At 33.8% G+C, this 15,285-nt stretch overlaps 2 protein-coding genes across 6 annotated transcripts in view; one reads left to right on the top strand and one right to left on the bottom strand.

The window, feature by feature from the left end:
• Positions 1–21: 21 nt before the first annotated feature.
• On the top strand, positions 22–2,816 carry LOC128676361 (putative serine protease K12H4.7). Its single transcript, XM_053756449.2, has 2 exons — positions 22–286; positions 770–2,816. Exon 2 carries the CDS (start codon positions 813–815, stop codon positions 2,169–2,171), a length of 1,359 nt encoding a protein of 452 aa, XP_053612424.1. The 5' UTR covers positions 22–286; positions 770–812; the 3' UTR covers positions 2,172–2,816.
• A 19-nt stretch (positions 2,817–2,835) lies between these two features.
• Positions 2,836–15,285, bottom strand: part of exp (expansion) — a 172,789-nt gene continuing 160,339 nt past the window's right edge. For 4 of the 5 annotated variants that reach the window (XM_053756407.1, XM_053756425.1, XM_053756418.1 and 1 more), the window contains 4 exons: positions 15,026–15,276; positions 9,885–9,975; positions 5,883–6,125; positions 2,836–4,802 (listed from right to left, as the gene is read on the bottom strand). In XM_053756407.1, the coding sequence (XP_053612382.1) occupies positions 4,687–4,802; positions 5,883–6,125; positions 9,885–9,975; positions 15,026–15,276 (701 nt within the window). In that variant the 3' untranslated portion in view covers positions 2,836–4,686. Of the gene's footprint in view, positions 4,803–5,718; positions 6,126–9,884; positions 9,976–15,025; positions 15,277–15,285 lie in introns of all 5 variants that reach the window. The other variant, XR_008405402.1, reaches the window with a different exon arrangement.

The following is a 15,285-nucleotide window of genomic DNA, read 5'->3' as shown; positions in this document are numbered from 1 at the left end:
ATCACAATAGGACAAATCACACAGATTGAGCTAGCCTCAAAATAAGTTCGAGACTTGTGTCATGGGATACTAACTCAACGATACTATATATTTTATAACATATACATATATAGATAAACATCCAAGACCCGGGCCAATCAGAAAAAGATCATTTTCGGTTCAGAGGCAAGCACTACCACTGCGCCACCGAGGTCGTCAATTATCTAATGCATCTCCACCAAAATTATTGAGGTAACCGTTGACCAAAAGGCGGCAACTGCAGGGACTGACATTTTTGTAAATATATGTATGTATATAATTCTTACCCTTTTATAGGTACCTTGATTATTTTGAATTATTTTTTTCTTTAATTAGTTTACTTTAACGTTAGATATTATAAATCTTCACCATCAAAATATCGAATTTTGGTTGTATTAAAAAGAAGCCACTAACGCGTTATGAGTAGCTATTGAAGTGCGTCTGAAAAAGTAAGTTAAAGCCAATATTTGATGTATGTAGGTAGGTATGTAACTATCGTACTTACAGTAAAATAGGTAATTGTATAATGACCCGCATGACCAAATCAATTCGTCATTTCCATAACAAAATATTCATTGTTTGGATGCGCGCCTAGATAAGGCTTTACTTATTAGTATGAGACGTCCTAAAGCCTCGACATATTCAAACTTAGATCTGGTGTTACAGTAGCTTATTAACCATCGTTAACTAGCAGCAAAATGAAATTAGTCATAATTTTGATTGCGATATTTAACTTCAGTCCAATCGATAGTTTCAGTTTTACTGGAAATTGGTATAGATATTTTATCAAAGAGATGAAAGATGTCGGTAGTATTTTTGCTGAATCTTCAATCAAAATGAATTGGTTTGAACAACCATTGGACCATTTCGATAAAGAAGAAACCAGGACTTGGCAGATGAAGTACTTTGAAAGACACGATTACTGGCGTAAAGATGGACCTATTTATGTCTTCATCAACGGTGAAGGTCCAGCGAGCTCAATATTTTTGAAAACTGGAATGTTATACGATTTAGCTAAAGAAACAGGAGGGGCCATGTATCTATCTGAACATAGGTATTATGGAGACAGCAAACCATTTGCCAATTTTACGTCTGAAAACTTGAAATATTTGAGTTCTAGACAAGCTTTGGCCGATGTTGCAAATTTACTCAAATATGTTTTAACAATTCCTGCATTCAAACATTCAAAAGTAGTGGTTGTTGGTGGATCATACGCTGGGAATCTAGCAGCTTGGATGAAGTTGCTGTATCCAAACTTAATTGACGCGGCAATCGCCAGCAGCGCTCCTGTTGTAGCTAAAGCGGATTTTTACGAATATCTAGAAACTGTAAGTGAAGATTTTGAGCAACACGGCACCGATGGTTGTTGGGATAACATTGCCGCTAAATTTAAGAAGTATGAAAAACTTTTTAAAACAAGTGAAGGTATTAAACAGCTAAAAGAAGAAGAAAATATTTGTAGTGATACTGATTTCAGAAAAGACGAAAATCGTCAATTGTTTTTCTTAGACAACGCTTCGAGGTATATGGTACATGCACAGTATGGTAGTCCAGATACAATTAAGAAATTGTGTCAGGATCAAAAATCTACTTTCGCGGGTAACATTGACGAGCCTAATGTTCTTTGGAATGAAAAAAAGCAATGTATCAGTTACGATTTTGACGAAATGATAGAGGAAATACGAGACATTGATTGGTTGGTCTCCTGGTTATATCAGACATGTACCGAATTTGGTTATTATCAAACGACCAATTCTAATAATCATCCGTTCACGAGAAATGTTCCCATTGAATTATACTACAGACCCATTGAATTATACTACAGATATTGTTCGAAATTGTTTGGTCCTGAGTTCGATGAAGAAAGGGTCGAAATAGGTGTTATACAATCAAATAAAATGTATGGTGGTTTGAATCCTAATGTTACTCACGTAGTATTTGTAAATGGCGATATGGATCCGTGGAGTAAGCTAGGTGTTCTTGAAGATGTTTCGTATGAAGCTCCTGCTACTATTATTCCTATGGCGTCACACTGCAGAGATTTATTCTCTGATAGAAAAAATGATCCGGAGGAATTAAAAGAAGCTAGGCGTTACATCAGATATCTTATTAAGGATTGGATAGGATCTGGAGATTATAAAACCTCAGGGTGAATAATTATTCAATATATTTGACGACCTCGGTGACGCAGTGGTAAAGTGCTTGCCTCTGAACCGAGAGGTCCCGGGCTCGATCCCCGGTTGGGTCATGATGGAAAATGATCTTTTTCTAATTAACCCGGGTCCTGGATGTTTATCTATATGTATTTGTTATAAAATATGTAATCGTTGAGTTAGTATCCCATAACACAAGTCTCGAACTTACTTTGGGGCTAGCTCAATCTGTGTAATTTGTCCTAATATATTTATTTTAGTATTTGTTAATGTCACGGACATTAATATATTAAAAGTATATGGTCAATGTAAATACTTTTTATTAAATAAATTTTGGTAGAACTGGTTAGAGTAGCGAGTAATTATATAAAATGCATATCGATAGTCTGTCGATAACATCATGGCCATCATCGCAATCAGTACTCATAATATCGATAGTGCTGTCAATGTTGTATCGATAGATATACTGTAGATAGCTTCGCAACACACAATCATACAACATGTCGATAGTTTTTGTACACAGATATTGCAATAAAAATGTTTGATTAAAAAACACTAGTGATCCAGTTACCGTTTTGTTGTAGTTGCAAAGGGTAGATTATATATAGTTATATTATTGAAACTACACGTTTAATTATAAAAAGATATATTTTATTATTCATACATGTCTCCTTATCATAGGTTACGTTATCCAACACCCTTCTTCAACAATACATTCGGATGTTGATATATTTCATTAAAAGTTTCTAAAATCTAGAAATGAATTGATTTTTACATAAAAGAACATATAATAATTAGTTTTAATTATTATTGTAAATTTATTTACATCAATATCTTACAAAATTGTTGTGTTTTGAATTCCTAAATTCCAATTAGCTATTATGTAAATTATGTAACATATTATGAGAGTTTCTAGAGTATCTTTTAATTTGAAAAAGAATCTAAGTGAAGCGTTAACACTGAATAAAAATTTTGTTTTTTCTGTAATACTTATTTTTAAATTGTATAATTATTTATAAAATGGTAACGTAAGTAGCACCTGCATAAATTTTGAATGTACATTTGTTTCAAGTAAGATATTTCGTTCAGAAAAGAACTACACTACATTTAATACATACCTATTTACGTAGAAAATGGTTCTCTACGTATAGATAGGTATTTTATACCCTAATTTTATATAAGTAGTTTTCATAAAATATCATGAGTACAAAAATATTATATGCGTATGTGTACTTTAAAACAATAAATTACATTAAAATTTGATTTTAACTTAACAATATTTAGATAAGTGTCTAATCTAAATTCTATTAAAATATCGTTTGAGTATTGAAAATGTAATATAAGGTAGGTATATAAAATACAAGTAAACATTTATTAGCATTTCACTATTGTATGTAAGAAAAATATTTACAAAAGAACGTACAATACACTAAAATGGTTACTTATACTTACTTAGATAATAATATACCTACTCTAATAGATACAACTAAAAAGAAAAAAGTGATATATTGTTAACAAGTGACAAACCACTGTTAAAAACATTCAAGAACAAAATCGTATTGAGAAGATAGATTTTATAAAATGCTCATTTGATACAATATTTCAATATTCTGACATTATTTGTAAAAAAATATGTATTTGTAATAAAGTTTTCCCATTAGCAATTCCATTTTTTCTCTTTAGGCCAGAGTTTTATAAGGAGTAGGTATACGAAGAGAAATCTGGACTTAACTAAGTATACATTTTATTCCCAACCCAGTAATGACTAGGATTGACACATTAATTAAAATTTAAAATTAAAAAGACATTCATCGAAGTTGAACACGACGTCGTTATAGTGGCAGTGTATATTCACTTATTTCATAAATTACATTACTATATTACAAAAATCTAAATCTAAATATAGAGATTATAACAGAAGTGTTGGTAAACAATCATAATACAAACTAATAAGTCTAATTTATTATTTTATTAATTAAAACAACGTATGCAAAAATCCACCAAATTTAAAAATTTTAATGTCAGATTCGCATTAAATCTGATTCGTTCGTCATTTAATTCATCTAAAAAAATGTGATGAAAACTTTTCTTTTGCTCTTGAATTTTTCTTAAATAATAACCACATATAATTTACAAAATCGATCATATTTACAATTTGATACAACGCAGATACAGTCACATTCTTAGTTAATCAATTGAATGTATTCAAAAGACTACAAATTACTCTCTGGTCGTGAATTTTATTAGTTCTCAATCTCAAATTACAAGATTGCAAATAAACATAAATATCGAAAATTTCTACTGCGCTGTATACAGTTTCGTTAACATGATGCTAATCAATAAAATATTGAGCGTGTGTATTATCTCAGTTTAAACAGCGATGGCCATGATTGTTCCATAAATTCGTTTTTTTTTTATCATCGAGGACCATTCGCTTCAAAAGGGCTAGAGCCGTTTAACAAGACTCTAGTGATGTGACAGTATCGACATAAGTGAAAAAGCTGTGTCGATGGATTTAGTCCCATTCTCCGATGAACATGTGGCGTGCATTGGCCGCTGGTGGTGGGGGATATCCGATCCCAGGCATGGGGAGTCTTCCATACAACGCGTATGGGTCGTATGGATCGCCATCTGCAATATTGTGGTGGTTAATCCATAGTGCTACATGTACAACGTGATGTGCTGGTTTAACGTGGAATATTGCTTCATATGCCTTGCTTGTTGAAATTGCTACGGTTTAAATTCTCTGTAAAAGTCTGTTAAGTTCAGTTTATGCTGTAGCTTTGTAGTCATTGAATACGCTAGTCATTACTATTATCGATTAGAGTCGCCATCGTCGATGTGTTTGGACAATATTAGTGTGAGTTTAAGTATTTTTTTGTTACTTAAAAATATGCTTACCTATTGCAGTTACAAATCGGTATCTGCGATAGTAAAACGTGCGCATTACTAGCTAGAGATGTGGTGTATTTGTAAGATTTATATTTTGAAAATGTAACCAACTATATATAACTTTAACAATTGATGTATATATATATATATAGGTAAATGGAGTTTTTAGAAATATTTTAAAGTATGTAACAGATGAAAATAAATGAAAGGTAGGTAACATAGAAGTGTTTAAGACAGAGAGGGAAGGAATCACACGTAATGAAGTGCTGTAGAACTTTATTAGTGTTCTGAGTGCCTATGTTTTTAGCCAGGTCGGGATTCAGAATTTGCTTTTCTTCAGTCCAAATAAACTAATCAAAATTTTAATTTTACATATTTAATAAAGACAGAAAAATCTCTCGTATACGAATATTTGGTATAAAACACGTGGAACTATAACAGATCTGTAACTGTAAGATCTGACGAAATAAATAATTACGATAATTATGACTTATGACTTTCTGAACCACGACCATGCTTCAATAACACGCGATATCACCCTACTTTTAGCGTGCGAAGCTACAAAAGAGAAAGACGTCGAAGTCAAAGGTGAGAAAGTGACAGAGTTAGAAGCAAGAAGGTGCCAAGCGAAGCGGAATATAGAAACATTAAATACCAAGTCTGTAGCGAAGATGCCGCGTGGTATAAAATTGTTGGGTTAATCTGTATTCTGTACAACTTAGCGGGGCTGCTGGATGACGAGGGGTCTCAGTCTCTGGTCCCTGTTAGGATAGAATTGGTACATGAGCTTCTCTTTTCTAGGGGGACGTTCGTACGCACCGATTCCGCTTTCGTAGGAGCGAGCGTGCCATAGTGCTGCGGGGGGCATCGGTGCGTGGACGAATGGGGGCACCATGTGTGGTGGGAACGGGCCAGGGTGGGCGTGGGCCACGCTGTATCGCTTGCTGGGGACCGGAGCCTCTTTCAGGGTGAGTCGCTCGGTCATTGTTGGCAGTACTTTGGCCCCGTTCGTCTTTACGAAGTTCGGCACGCGTGCTCTTAGACCGCAGTAGTACGGGTCATCTGGAAATAAAAAATACATGTCTCAGATTTACTTTGGTAAAATATTTTTTTATGTAAGAATAACTGCTATTCACAATATCCCGTATTGAAGATAAAAATATAGATATTGATAGTGAAGAAAATGAACTTTATAAATTGTGTAAAATTATAATTAGGTATAAATTTCGATAAGCTATTTCTAAAATTGGCAATCAGCTTAAAAACGAACAAAGTTTTGTTCTCAAGAGATAAATTGCAAGTATCTGTTCCGATTAATGCATACTAAAGATCGGAATGTCTCATATTCCGCATCCTACGTTCCGAGCGCCAAATATCAAGGATGCCGAAATGCCACAGTAACGTTGCGCCAGCGCATTGTCTCGAGTTCACCTCTGCTCCGACGTGTGAATGAACCACGCACGTCACAAGAATGCCAGGGTAATTTTAATGTGATCTGGTTATCCTTTGACCTGTTCGTGATAGGTTGGTAACTGCCAGGAAAGTAGCCAAGGTTAGCTCTTTCACATGTTGAGGTGTTAAAGTTAAATATTTGACTTCATTTACCAAGTGTCAAGCGATATAGAAGAGTAGAGTTGGAAAATGGATTTGTGTACTTGACTGTACTTAGACAGAAGCACAACCACTGCTGAGTATAGACCTCCCTTTTTACACTTCACTTCTTGCAGTCCTGTGCCAGTCTCAGCCATCGCTTTACCGTGAACCAAACAATGCAATCTGACCAGCAGCTGGTGGTTTACCAACTAGTCTCGGTCCCTTGTCTCGGCCATTACTTCGTCACTATTTTGAACCTACATATTTCTATTTTGCCTCGATTGATTTCTCATACAACACATCCCACACTTTCGATTGGATGTTACAGATAAAGCTGTTTTGTTCTTTTCAGATCGGACCACTGTTTTCTTGCTTTGATAAATACAATAAAATATATAGACTGTGCAATGTTTCTTTTAACATGACAATGCATGTTCCACGAAATCCTTTTTAGATTTATCACGTGTTGTTTGAACATTGTCGAGAGTAATCCAGCGTCCTAGGTAAGCGATAGAAGCGGCAAGACCCGATGAATTTCGTAACGTAATAAGTTATGTTGCAATGTGCATGTATGTATTTACTTATAGCCTTTGTTGCCGCCGTTAACACTCATAATGGTACAGCGTCCTGCAGCGTTACGTCGCCGAACTAGGCCGCTGTGTGATGCATTCATGAACATTTGATTGCCGATGGATCTCTTTGCTAAAATGCAGATCATTTATCTTTAAGTGTGATCTTTGTCTGACTACTTTATATGGTTGCGTTTTGTAGTTTCATGTTCTACTATATGCATAAACCTACGGCTTAAAAACATCTTTTGAAATCAGAAGTAAGTGGAAAAGAAACTAAGACTATATTATCATCATTATTGTCACTAACGAGAAAAGAAGGAAACGGAAGGAACGAAGCGTTTTTAAAAAAAATGTTTAATTCCAGGTTGGCTTGTGAGTTCATACCTAGTTACACCACACCAATAACAAAAACAAAAAAAAAGTACCTACCATTAAAATATTTATGTACGTCAAATAATGTATTCAGAAATTAGACCTTCATAGGCACTTTTTCATATTCAATTTTACTAAATGAATTTCTCAAAAAGCTACAAACTACTGGCATTCTGCCGAGAACTTACCTATATCATATATCATATATCTCAGTAAACTCAGCGGTCTATATTTCATCGCGCCATTATAAATCTTCAGATGTAAATGATTGTCGACAGTTATTGATATAATGTTCACACTTAACACGGTTCTGTACATAGTCATAAATCTATTTGTCTGTTTGTCCGTTTGTCCTCTCTGTTTAACTAAAGCATTGGGTCCTTATTTGTAGTGGAATGAAATTTGGGTACGCTATAAAAACTAAATTTTAATATATACTTCCTCTTGTTGTTAAATAATATTATAAAAGCGAAAGTTTTGGACGATTATGATAAGATTTTGATGAAATTCAGGTTTACCTACTAACATAATGGCGTGCGATGGAAATCGAATCCAAGACTTAGGATAGTTTATGGGCTTGGTGACCACTACACTACGGAGGTCGTCATTAATAATAAAACCTACGTCGATTATTTAACTTTTAGTGTATTCAATTATTCTATCAATCTTAAAGATTTAGAAATCTTTAAGATTGATAGAAGAATTGAATACAACGACGCTTGCAATAGAAGTACAGTATTAGCTAATTAACTATTAGTTTTGCCAGGAATGGGCATTTGTAGTCTAATCAAGAATGTTAATTGTAAGGTCTAATTGCAACCCCAAAGTACCTACACCTACGGTAATGATCGCGGGACAGACAAATGAGCTAATAAGTGTCTTATTGTTTCAATTCTATGGTTCAGTACAAAATGTTGATATTTTTTGATAGTTGAAATATTTTTTTTGAAATAATTTTCCTATGGTGTGTTGTTGGATAGATCTTTAAAAAATAATAGAGGTGTACGAAGAAAGTTTTTGGATTTAGCAAACCGTTCGTAAATTATTAAGTTCCAAATTAGCATTTTTCTGCCTCTCTACCAACGAAACGGTTTTTGTTAGGAAATTCAACCGCATTAGTACTCATATACTATAACGAAATTAGAAGTAATACTATCACCTACGTTAGCTTTAGAAGTTTACGAGTAATAGTTCACCAACAGTATTCTACTATAAAACTTCGGACAACTGTGGGCTTCGGGCGGATTTGCATTTTACTTCTCACCATCGAGTCGATTCGAAGTGAGAGGCAGCGAACCAATCACGTTGCGCCATTGTGACACAAGGACAACCACACTGCAATGTGATGATTCGTTGCGTCTCACTTCGAATCGATTCGATGGTGAGAAGTGAAATGCAAACCCGCACTTCGCCCTCTGGTGGTATGGTACGAAATTGGACTCGCACTTATTTGGTTGTTGTAGTAAACTACGGAACCCGTGTACGTGGACGACACGCACTTGGCCAGTTATCGAGATAAATTATGTCCCAGTTTTATAAGGACTATATTTTACACAAATGAGAGTAACAAATAAACACCGAAGTATAAAACAATGGAACTCAATGCCTAATTCAGTCAAAAAATGACCAATGAATGAAAAAATATGATCAAGGTAGATCTAGAGATCAATCCTAGGTATTCATATCAATGGCCTACCTTGGATCCAATAAAATGTGTATAACTAATTTGTATACGTATTAAATGATTGACCTAATTTTATTACATCAAAACCTATTAAGTCGATCATGGACAGACGATAAATGTCTACTCGACTACGTTTTTAACGATTAAGTAAAGGATCCAGTATCCATTACAGAACTCCACAAAGTGTGCCAACAATTGCCGCATTAATTTGCTGGCAACACATAAATTTTCCCAAACAGGAATGGTATCAGTAGACCGTCCCACTGATCGGCTATAACAGTTAATAAAGTCAAGTCTGTCTCTGGTCATTACGTCCCATAAACAAACATTGGTTTCGTTTTAATTCTAAAAATGCTGGCCGGAATTGCAAATAAAGGAAAATTTTAATTGACCACGATTGATTCTTTTTTTAAAAATGCAGCGTCTAGGGACGGTGAAATTGAATAGAAAGATGGCGCCGATCATCGAGTATATAGATTGATTGCTTTATTAACTATATTTAGTATTACATTTAAATAAGGCAATTAATTTAGTTTGCTACTTATCTAGACTATAATTTAGATGAGTTTGTGTAAATAAAGGTAAATGAAGGAATCATACCATATTTCTTGTTGTCTTTGCCTTTGTCTGACTTTCCTCTCGGGAACTGTGTTGGGACGCGCTCGTTCACTTCAATGTCATCGTAATCCGGCTGAAATACATATTATTATCATTAATTAAATATCATATTAAATTTAAAGATATAAGAAATCAAAATGTTGATAAAATTAAATGCTTTAGAGCTTTATGTCAAGAATATTCTAAGGTATATAATTATCAAGCAGCTAGGTATATAAGTTACTAAATAAATACCGTGATCATTAATTTCTCCCAGTTAGATCATGAATACCAACAAATTTGTCGTCTATACAAATTTATAATGAAAAAATAAAGCGATTTCCGATTAATTTGTCGAATTAACATCTTTTGAGGTCAAAGGTGGTATAAATTGACAAAGTAGCCTCTGAGGTTTATCGGAATACCAATCTAAGTCATTGAATTAAAGTTCGTGCCAACCTCAGCCTAATAGCAAGTGTCAAATGGCTCTGTCGACACTGAGGGAGAAATTTCGTAAATCGTCATTTACAATTACGATGAGATGACTACTTAATACCTAAATATATTATTGAAGTATTTAATATTTCTTGTGACACTTATTAAACTCACATTACTAACTTTTTTATTAATAATAAGAGTTTTATCAAGAACTAACTTGTATCTTTTAATTTTATTATTTTAATTTTTAATATCTTTTTTTTTATTAATAACTAGATGTTTCCCGGGGTTTCGCTCCCGTGGGAATTTTGAGATAAAATATAGCCTATAGCAATCTTGAATATTATACCTTTCTAATGGTCAAAGAATTTTTTAAATTGGTTCGTTAGTTTCAGAGATTACCCGCCTCAAACATACAAACTCACAAACGCTTACAGATAAGAGTTTTATAAAGAACTAACTTTTATCAACTTAACTTGTATCAAAATCTTAAGTTTTGTGACGTATACAGATGAAGAAATTCTCTGATGCAAATCCGTTAAATGCACAGTGAGATAGACATGTGAATCGACCATTCTCAAACTATGTATTGATCGAGATTAAGCAGATGAGCATTAGACCACATATTTATATCAAAAGGTCATCAAGAGTTGATAAAATAATAATAACAATTTCCTCATGGCCTTGTTTCCCACATAATTAAGTAGTTCATATGTTAAGTCAAGATAAGTTTGTCTATATATTGCACAGGATTTCCGTTAAAAGAACCTAATATTATGTTGAGCTGTTTTTTTGTACTTATTGATATGATATTAATTATTATGTAAGATGCTCTTTGTTTCACGAACCTTGGTTTGCAATTTTGGATATAACGTAACACAAGTAATCCGTAGCACTTCCTAGACTATTAAGTACAATAACTACTCATGCTTAAAGAATAATTTACTTATTTAATGTATTTTAAGTACCTAGTTAGATTGTGGTGTTCAATAATTTTCGAATGTTGAATTTCGGAGTCGTGCAAAGATCGAAGACGTGAGTAGAATCGCGCAGTTAAAGTGGGAATAGGCGGGACACTTGGCTGGCTGGAAGAGAAGGCCATCAGTGGACTATTAGCAGTGACCGAGTGGTGGCCGGAGACAGTGACAGATGCTAGTTGGTAAACCACTAGCTGTTGGACATTGATGGGTCACGGGAATGCGAGAGGACCGAAAGAAGTGAGGCAAAGGGGAGCCTTATAACCTCATCTATGGGTTGATGAAATGACAATGACGATTCCAAAATGTCATAATCGTTTAATACTCTTCCTTGAGAAGGGGTTTGGGTAAAGTTGGCGTAATTTTTATTGAAATTTTACGGCCATAACGATATGTTATTTTGAAATAATATATGATATGTTATTTTGAAATAATAATGACAAAATTACTTATATACCTAGTTATTATGCCAATTAGAACAGATATTTAGTATTTCTTCTATATATTAATTCCAATCAACAATAAATTCTATAAATAACCCACTATTAAATACCGAATCAATAGGTCAGTAAATAAACATCGAAACTGGCACACAAAAGACATTGTGCGTTTGTTTGTGAAGTTTATACGCCGCGATTAAACCGTGCTTTTAGGTAAAGTTATGTGATTCAGTATCTTTTACCCGCCGATGTAGTATGAGATAAGATTGCATTCAATGTAACAATGCGCATACATGCATCACTCGAACAAATAATCTGAGAGATAAGCTCTTGCCAACTTAAAAGAGAGAGAACGGCCACCTCTGTCATACAAAAAGAGAAAAAGTTTTTCTACGTCTAAAATATATATGATATTTTAATATGTTTTTGACACCCTAAAATACAAGTTTTTTGAAAAAATGGCACTATAGGCATCATAGCCTCAGTGCAGTGGTGATAGGATGTTATTTTTAATCTTAAGTTAAAAATGTGGCGACTGTTTTTTGATTTTTTGTAAAACCTAAAAATGGCTGATGTGTTGGCAAACGCCTAAAATTTATAATGTAATCATTAAAAAAATATTATTTTATTTGAATTGTTCCAAACAAATAGACCACCTGTGAGTGACATAGCTAGAAGCACAAATAAGACTTCCAGGAGTAACATATTTAATTTATTATTTTTCAAATCGGACCTGCTAATCGGACCTCTCTCTCTCTCTCATGAAAGCATAATTTCATTTCTTCCTCCGCCGTCGAGCGTCGTAGACTTGAAAACTATTGTGCTATAAACAGAACCGTTGAATGACATACCACAGATAAAAATACATTAGTTTGTTGATGTCTTTTTCGTTCCATAACAGACAAACTTTAGAAATCGATAAATCATAAGAAGTAGCTATAAAAATCCAATTATATTGTGTAAAATGCCCAAAAAGTTTTAGAAGCTTGTGTAATCTATCTCACGAATTTATCATTTAAGTTTTTTATACCTATCATAAATGGTTATTCAATTTCACTTGGTACAAGTAAATTAAGTACATACTTTGCTCTATTATAAGAAAACATGACAAAAAACGGAACGTGACAACACTTAAAGTACTGCAACCGCAGTACCCACAGTTACCCACACACAACCCTATGCATTTGTAATAGAGGCGAATCTGCAATGATTTTCTGGTAATAGAAATTAAAAAAAAAGCGATTTGTATCCTTGAATAACTCAACACTTTATCCCGAAATTCCCATGGGAGCGAAGCCCCGGGCGATGTTAAATATTAAAAAATATTTTTTTTTTAAATTTTATGACCTTGCTACCCTATTATTATCAATATCACCTATAAAGTTTATAATTAGATTATGACCTTTACACAGAAAACTATGAAGGCACAAATGCGACGCCTTTTCCCAGAAGCAAAACTGACAGAAAAAACAGGGTTAAAAATGATCAAGATAATAATTACAAACATGTTTACGGAAAATTGTTTAAAAATCGAAATCTTCTCTAAAGTGTAATTTTTAAGGGCAAATAACTTTTCTAAATGCACATTCTATAAATGAAATAAGTATAAGGTTTGCCCTTAAAAAACAAAACAAAAACGCGTCAAGATGCAGTGATACAAAACTGATCTGTCACTGAGTTATTTCTTTGAACTCCAAAAGCGTGAAACTTGTGGACAATAACCCTATTGAAATATGTAAAGGTTCGGCTTTAAAAGTCAGTTTTCTACTTTAGATTTTTTGTGTTCATTACCGCACGCATTACTCCAGACGAAGAAGAAAGCTACGAAATATTTGGGTGATAGAAAAAATAGATGCTTAATCCTAAAATACCATTAAAAATTGATTCTAAAATTGTGATGTGTTTACCAAGATGCGTGTAATATAAATTTTAGTTTGAGAGAATTTTCATGGAATGGAATTTTCGGGAAGTTTTTGGTGGCACATCACTATCACAAGTGAAAAATATTTTGGAAATCACATTGTTAAAACTATCAAAATGTTTTATTAACCAAGAAACCTTTTACATTGAACCCGGAAAATCTTCAAAAGCTAATTCTGTGCCGACAATATTTCCAGAGTTCAATTTGCATAAATAAGACCATTATCGCTAATACATTCGCCTTTTTGGTCCTAAATTTGGACCATCTTTAAAAGCTTTTACTGATTCCGCTCCGCCAATCGCTTTTGGACATAATTTTATGAATGTTTTGGATCTCGTGTAATTTCACATACGTGCGACCATTAATTAAGGTGATAGCACCAAATTTTTAAAATCAATCTGCTAATGATTAAGTGTTTGTGATAAAATGAGAGTGCATCAAAATGTACGTTACAAATTAAGTATGTTTAATTAAAATATTTTCATTATCATATATATAATGAAATTGCGTCATAATTTTAAAAAACATGGTTGCAATGAAGTGAGCTATTTTTGATTTCAAGAGAGTAAAGCCGGGAGCGAATGGTACGTAAAATGTATATTTATTTCACGCAATAATGAGAAACGCAATAGGCAATCATAATGCATTTACAGCTAGATCGTGTATTACTCAACAAAATTGTATTCTAGTGCGGAAAAAATAATCTTTTAACAACAACAACAACATATGATTTGTATTGCAATTTTCACTTAAAATTGCACCTTCAGACCACAGATAGACCATAACATTTTTGTCCAATCAGAGAATCCACATAAATTGAATTGAAGCTACTGGTTTTCGAATTAATTCTATTTTTAAATTCAAATTTCGAAATAAATTACGGTTGTCTGACGTATGGTTTTGGTGCTTTAAGGATTTAAGGTATTGAAATGTAAATTCTTATTGGGTACTTCTTGAGCGAATTATAGCTATATTAAATCCTTCCGCATGTCTGACTTTCCATAATCTGATATTATTATGTATAATAAATAATAAATAAAAATAAAAATCATTTATTTTCAGACCATAGATCCATAGTTTGTTAGTAACAATAAGACTTATAGACTATGTTAGTAGGTATAATAAACACAAGAGGTTTATAATTCTTCACCAAATTACATTTTTGACAGGTCTCGAAATTTTTTACTAATTTAAAGCTAATCCGCCCCGCATAAAACATGCAGAATCATCATTATGGAAACTCAAAAACCTTGCCAACATGATGTTGCCGACTAACAGACGTAGAGTATTTTGTATATAGTTATTAAATAATTCTGTCATCTTAGCGTCTTTCCGGTCTTCCTCAACATATTACTAAAGAAATCCTACCTTGGGAATATCAGCGGGTCCGTATCCATTTTCTCTCGGCGGCAGCTTGGGCGGCTTGTCCCCTCTCCTCTGACCCATCTGCATCATCAGCTGCTCCCTTGTCGCAGCCACCACTCCGTGGCCGTTGTGGCCATAACCTCCAGAACTGCCGGAAGACCCGGAACCGTTGGCGTTGGAGCTGGCGATGCTGTACGGGTCCTCGTCGGGGATAGGGATGCGCGGGCGGTTCTTGATATCCATTGGCCTTTGAACTGTGGAAG

The sequence above is a fragment of the Plodia interpunctella genome, chromosome 2 (genome assembly GCF_027563975.2).
Source record: "Plodia interpunctella isolate USDA-ARS_2022_Savannah chromosome 2, ilPloInte3.2, whole genome shotgun sequence".
NCBI classification, from domain to species: Eukaryota; Metazoa; Arthropoda; class Insecta; order Lepidoptera; family Pyralidae; genus Plodia; species Plodia interpunctella.
Note: the sequence above shows the minus strand (reverse complement) of the source record. Positions and strands in the feature narration are given on the sequence as shown.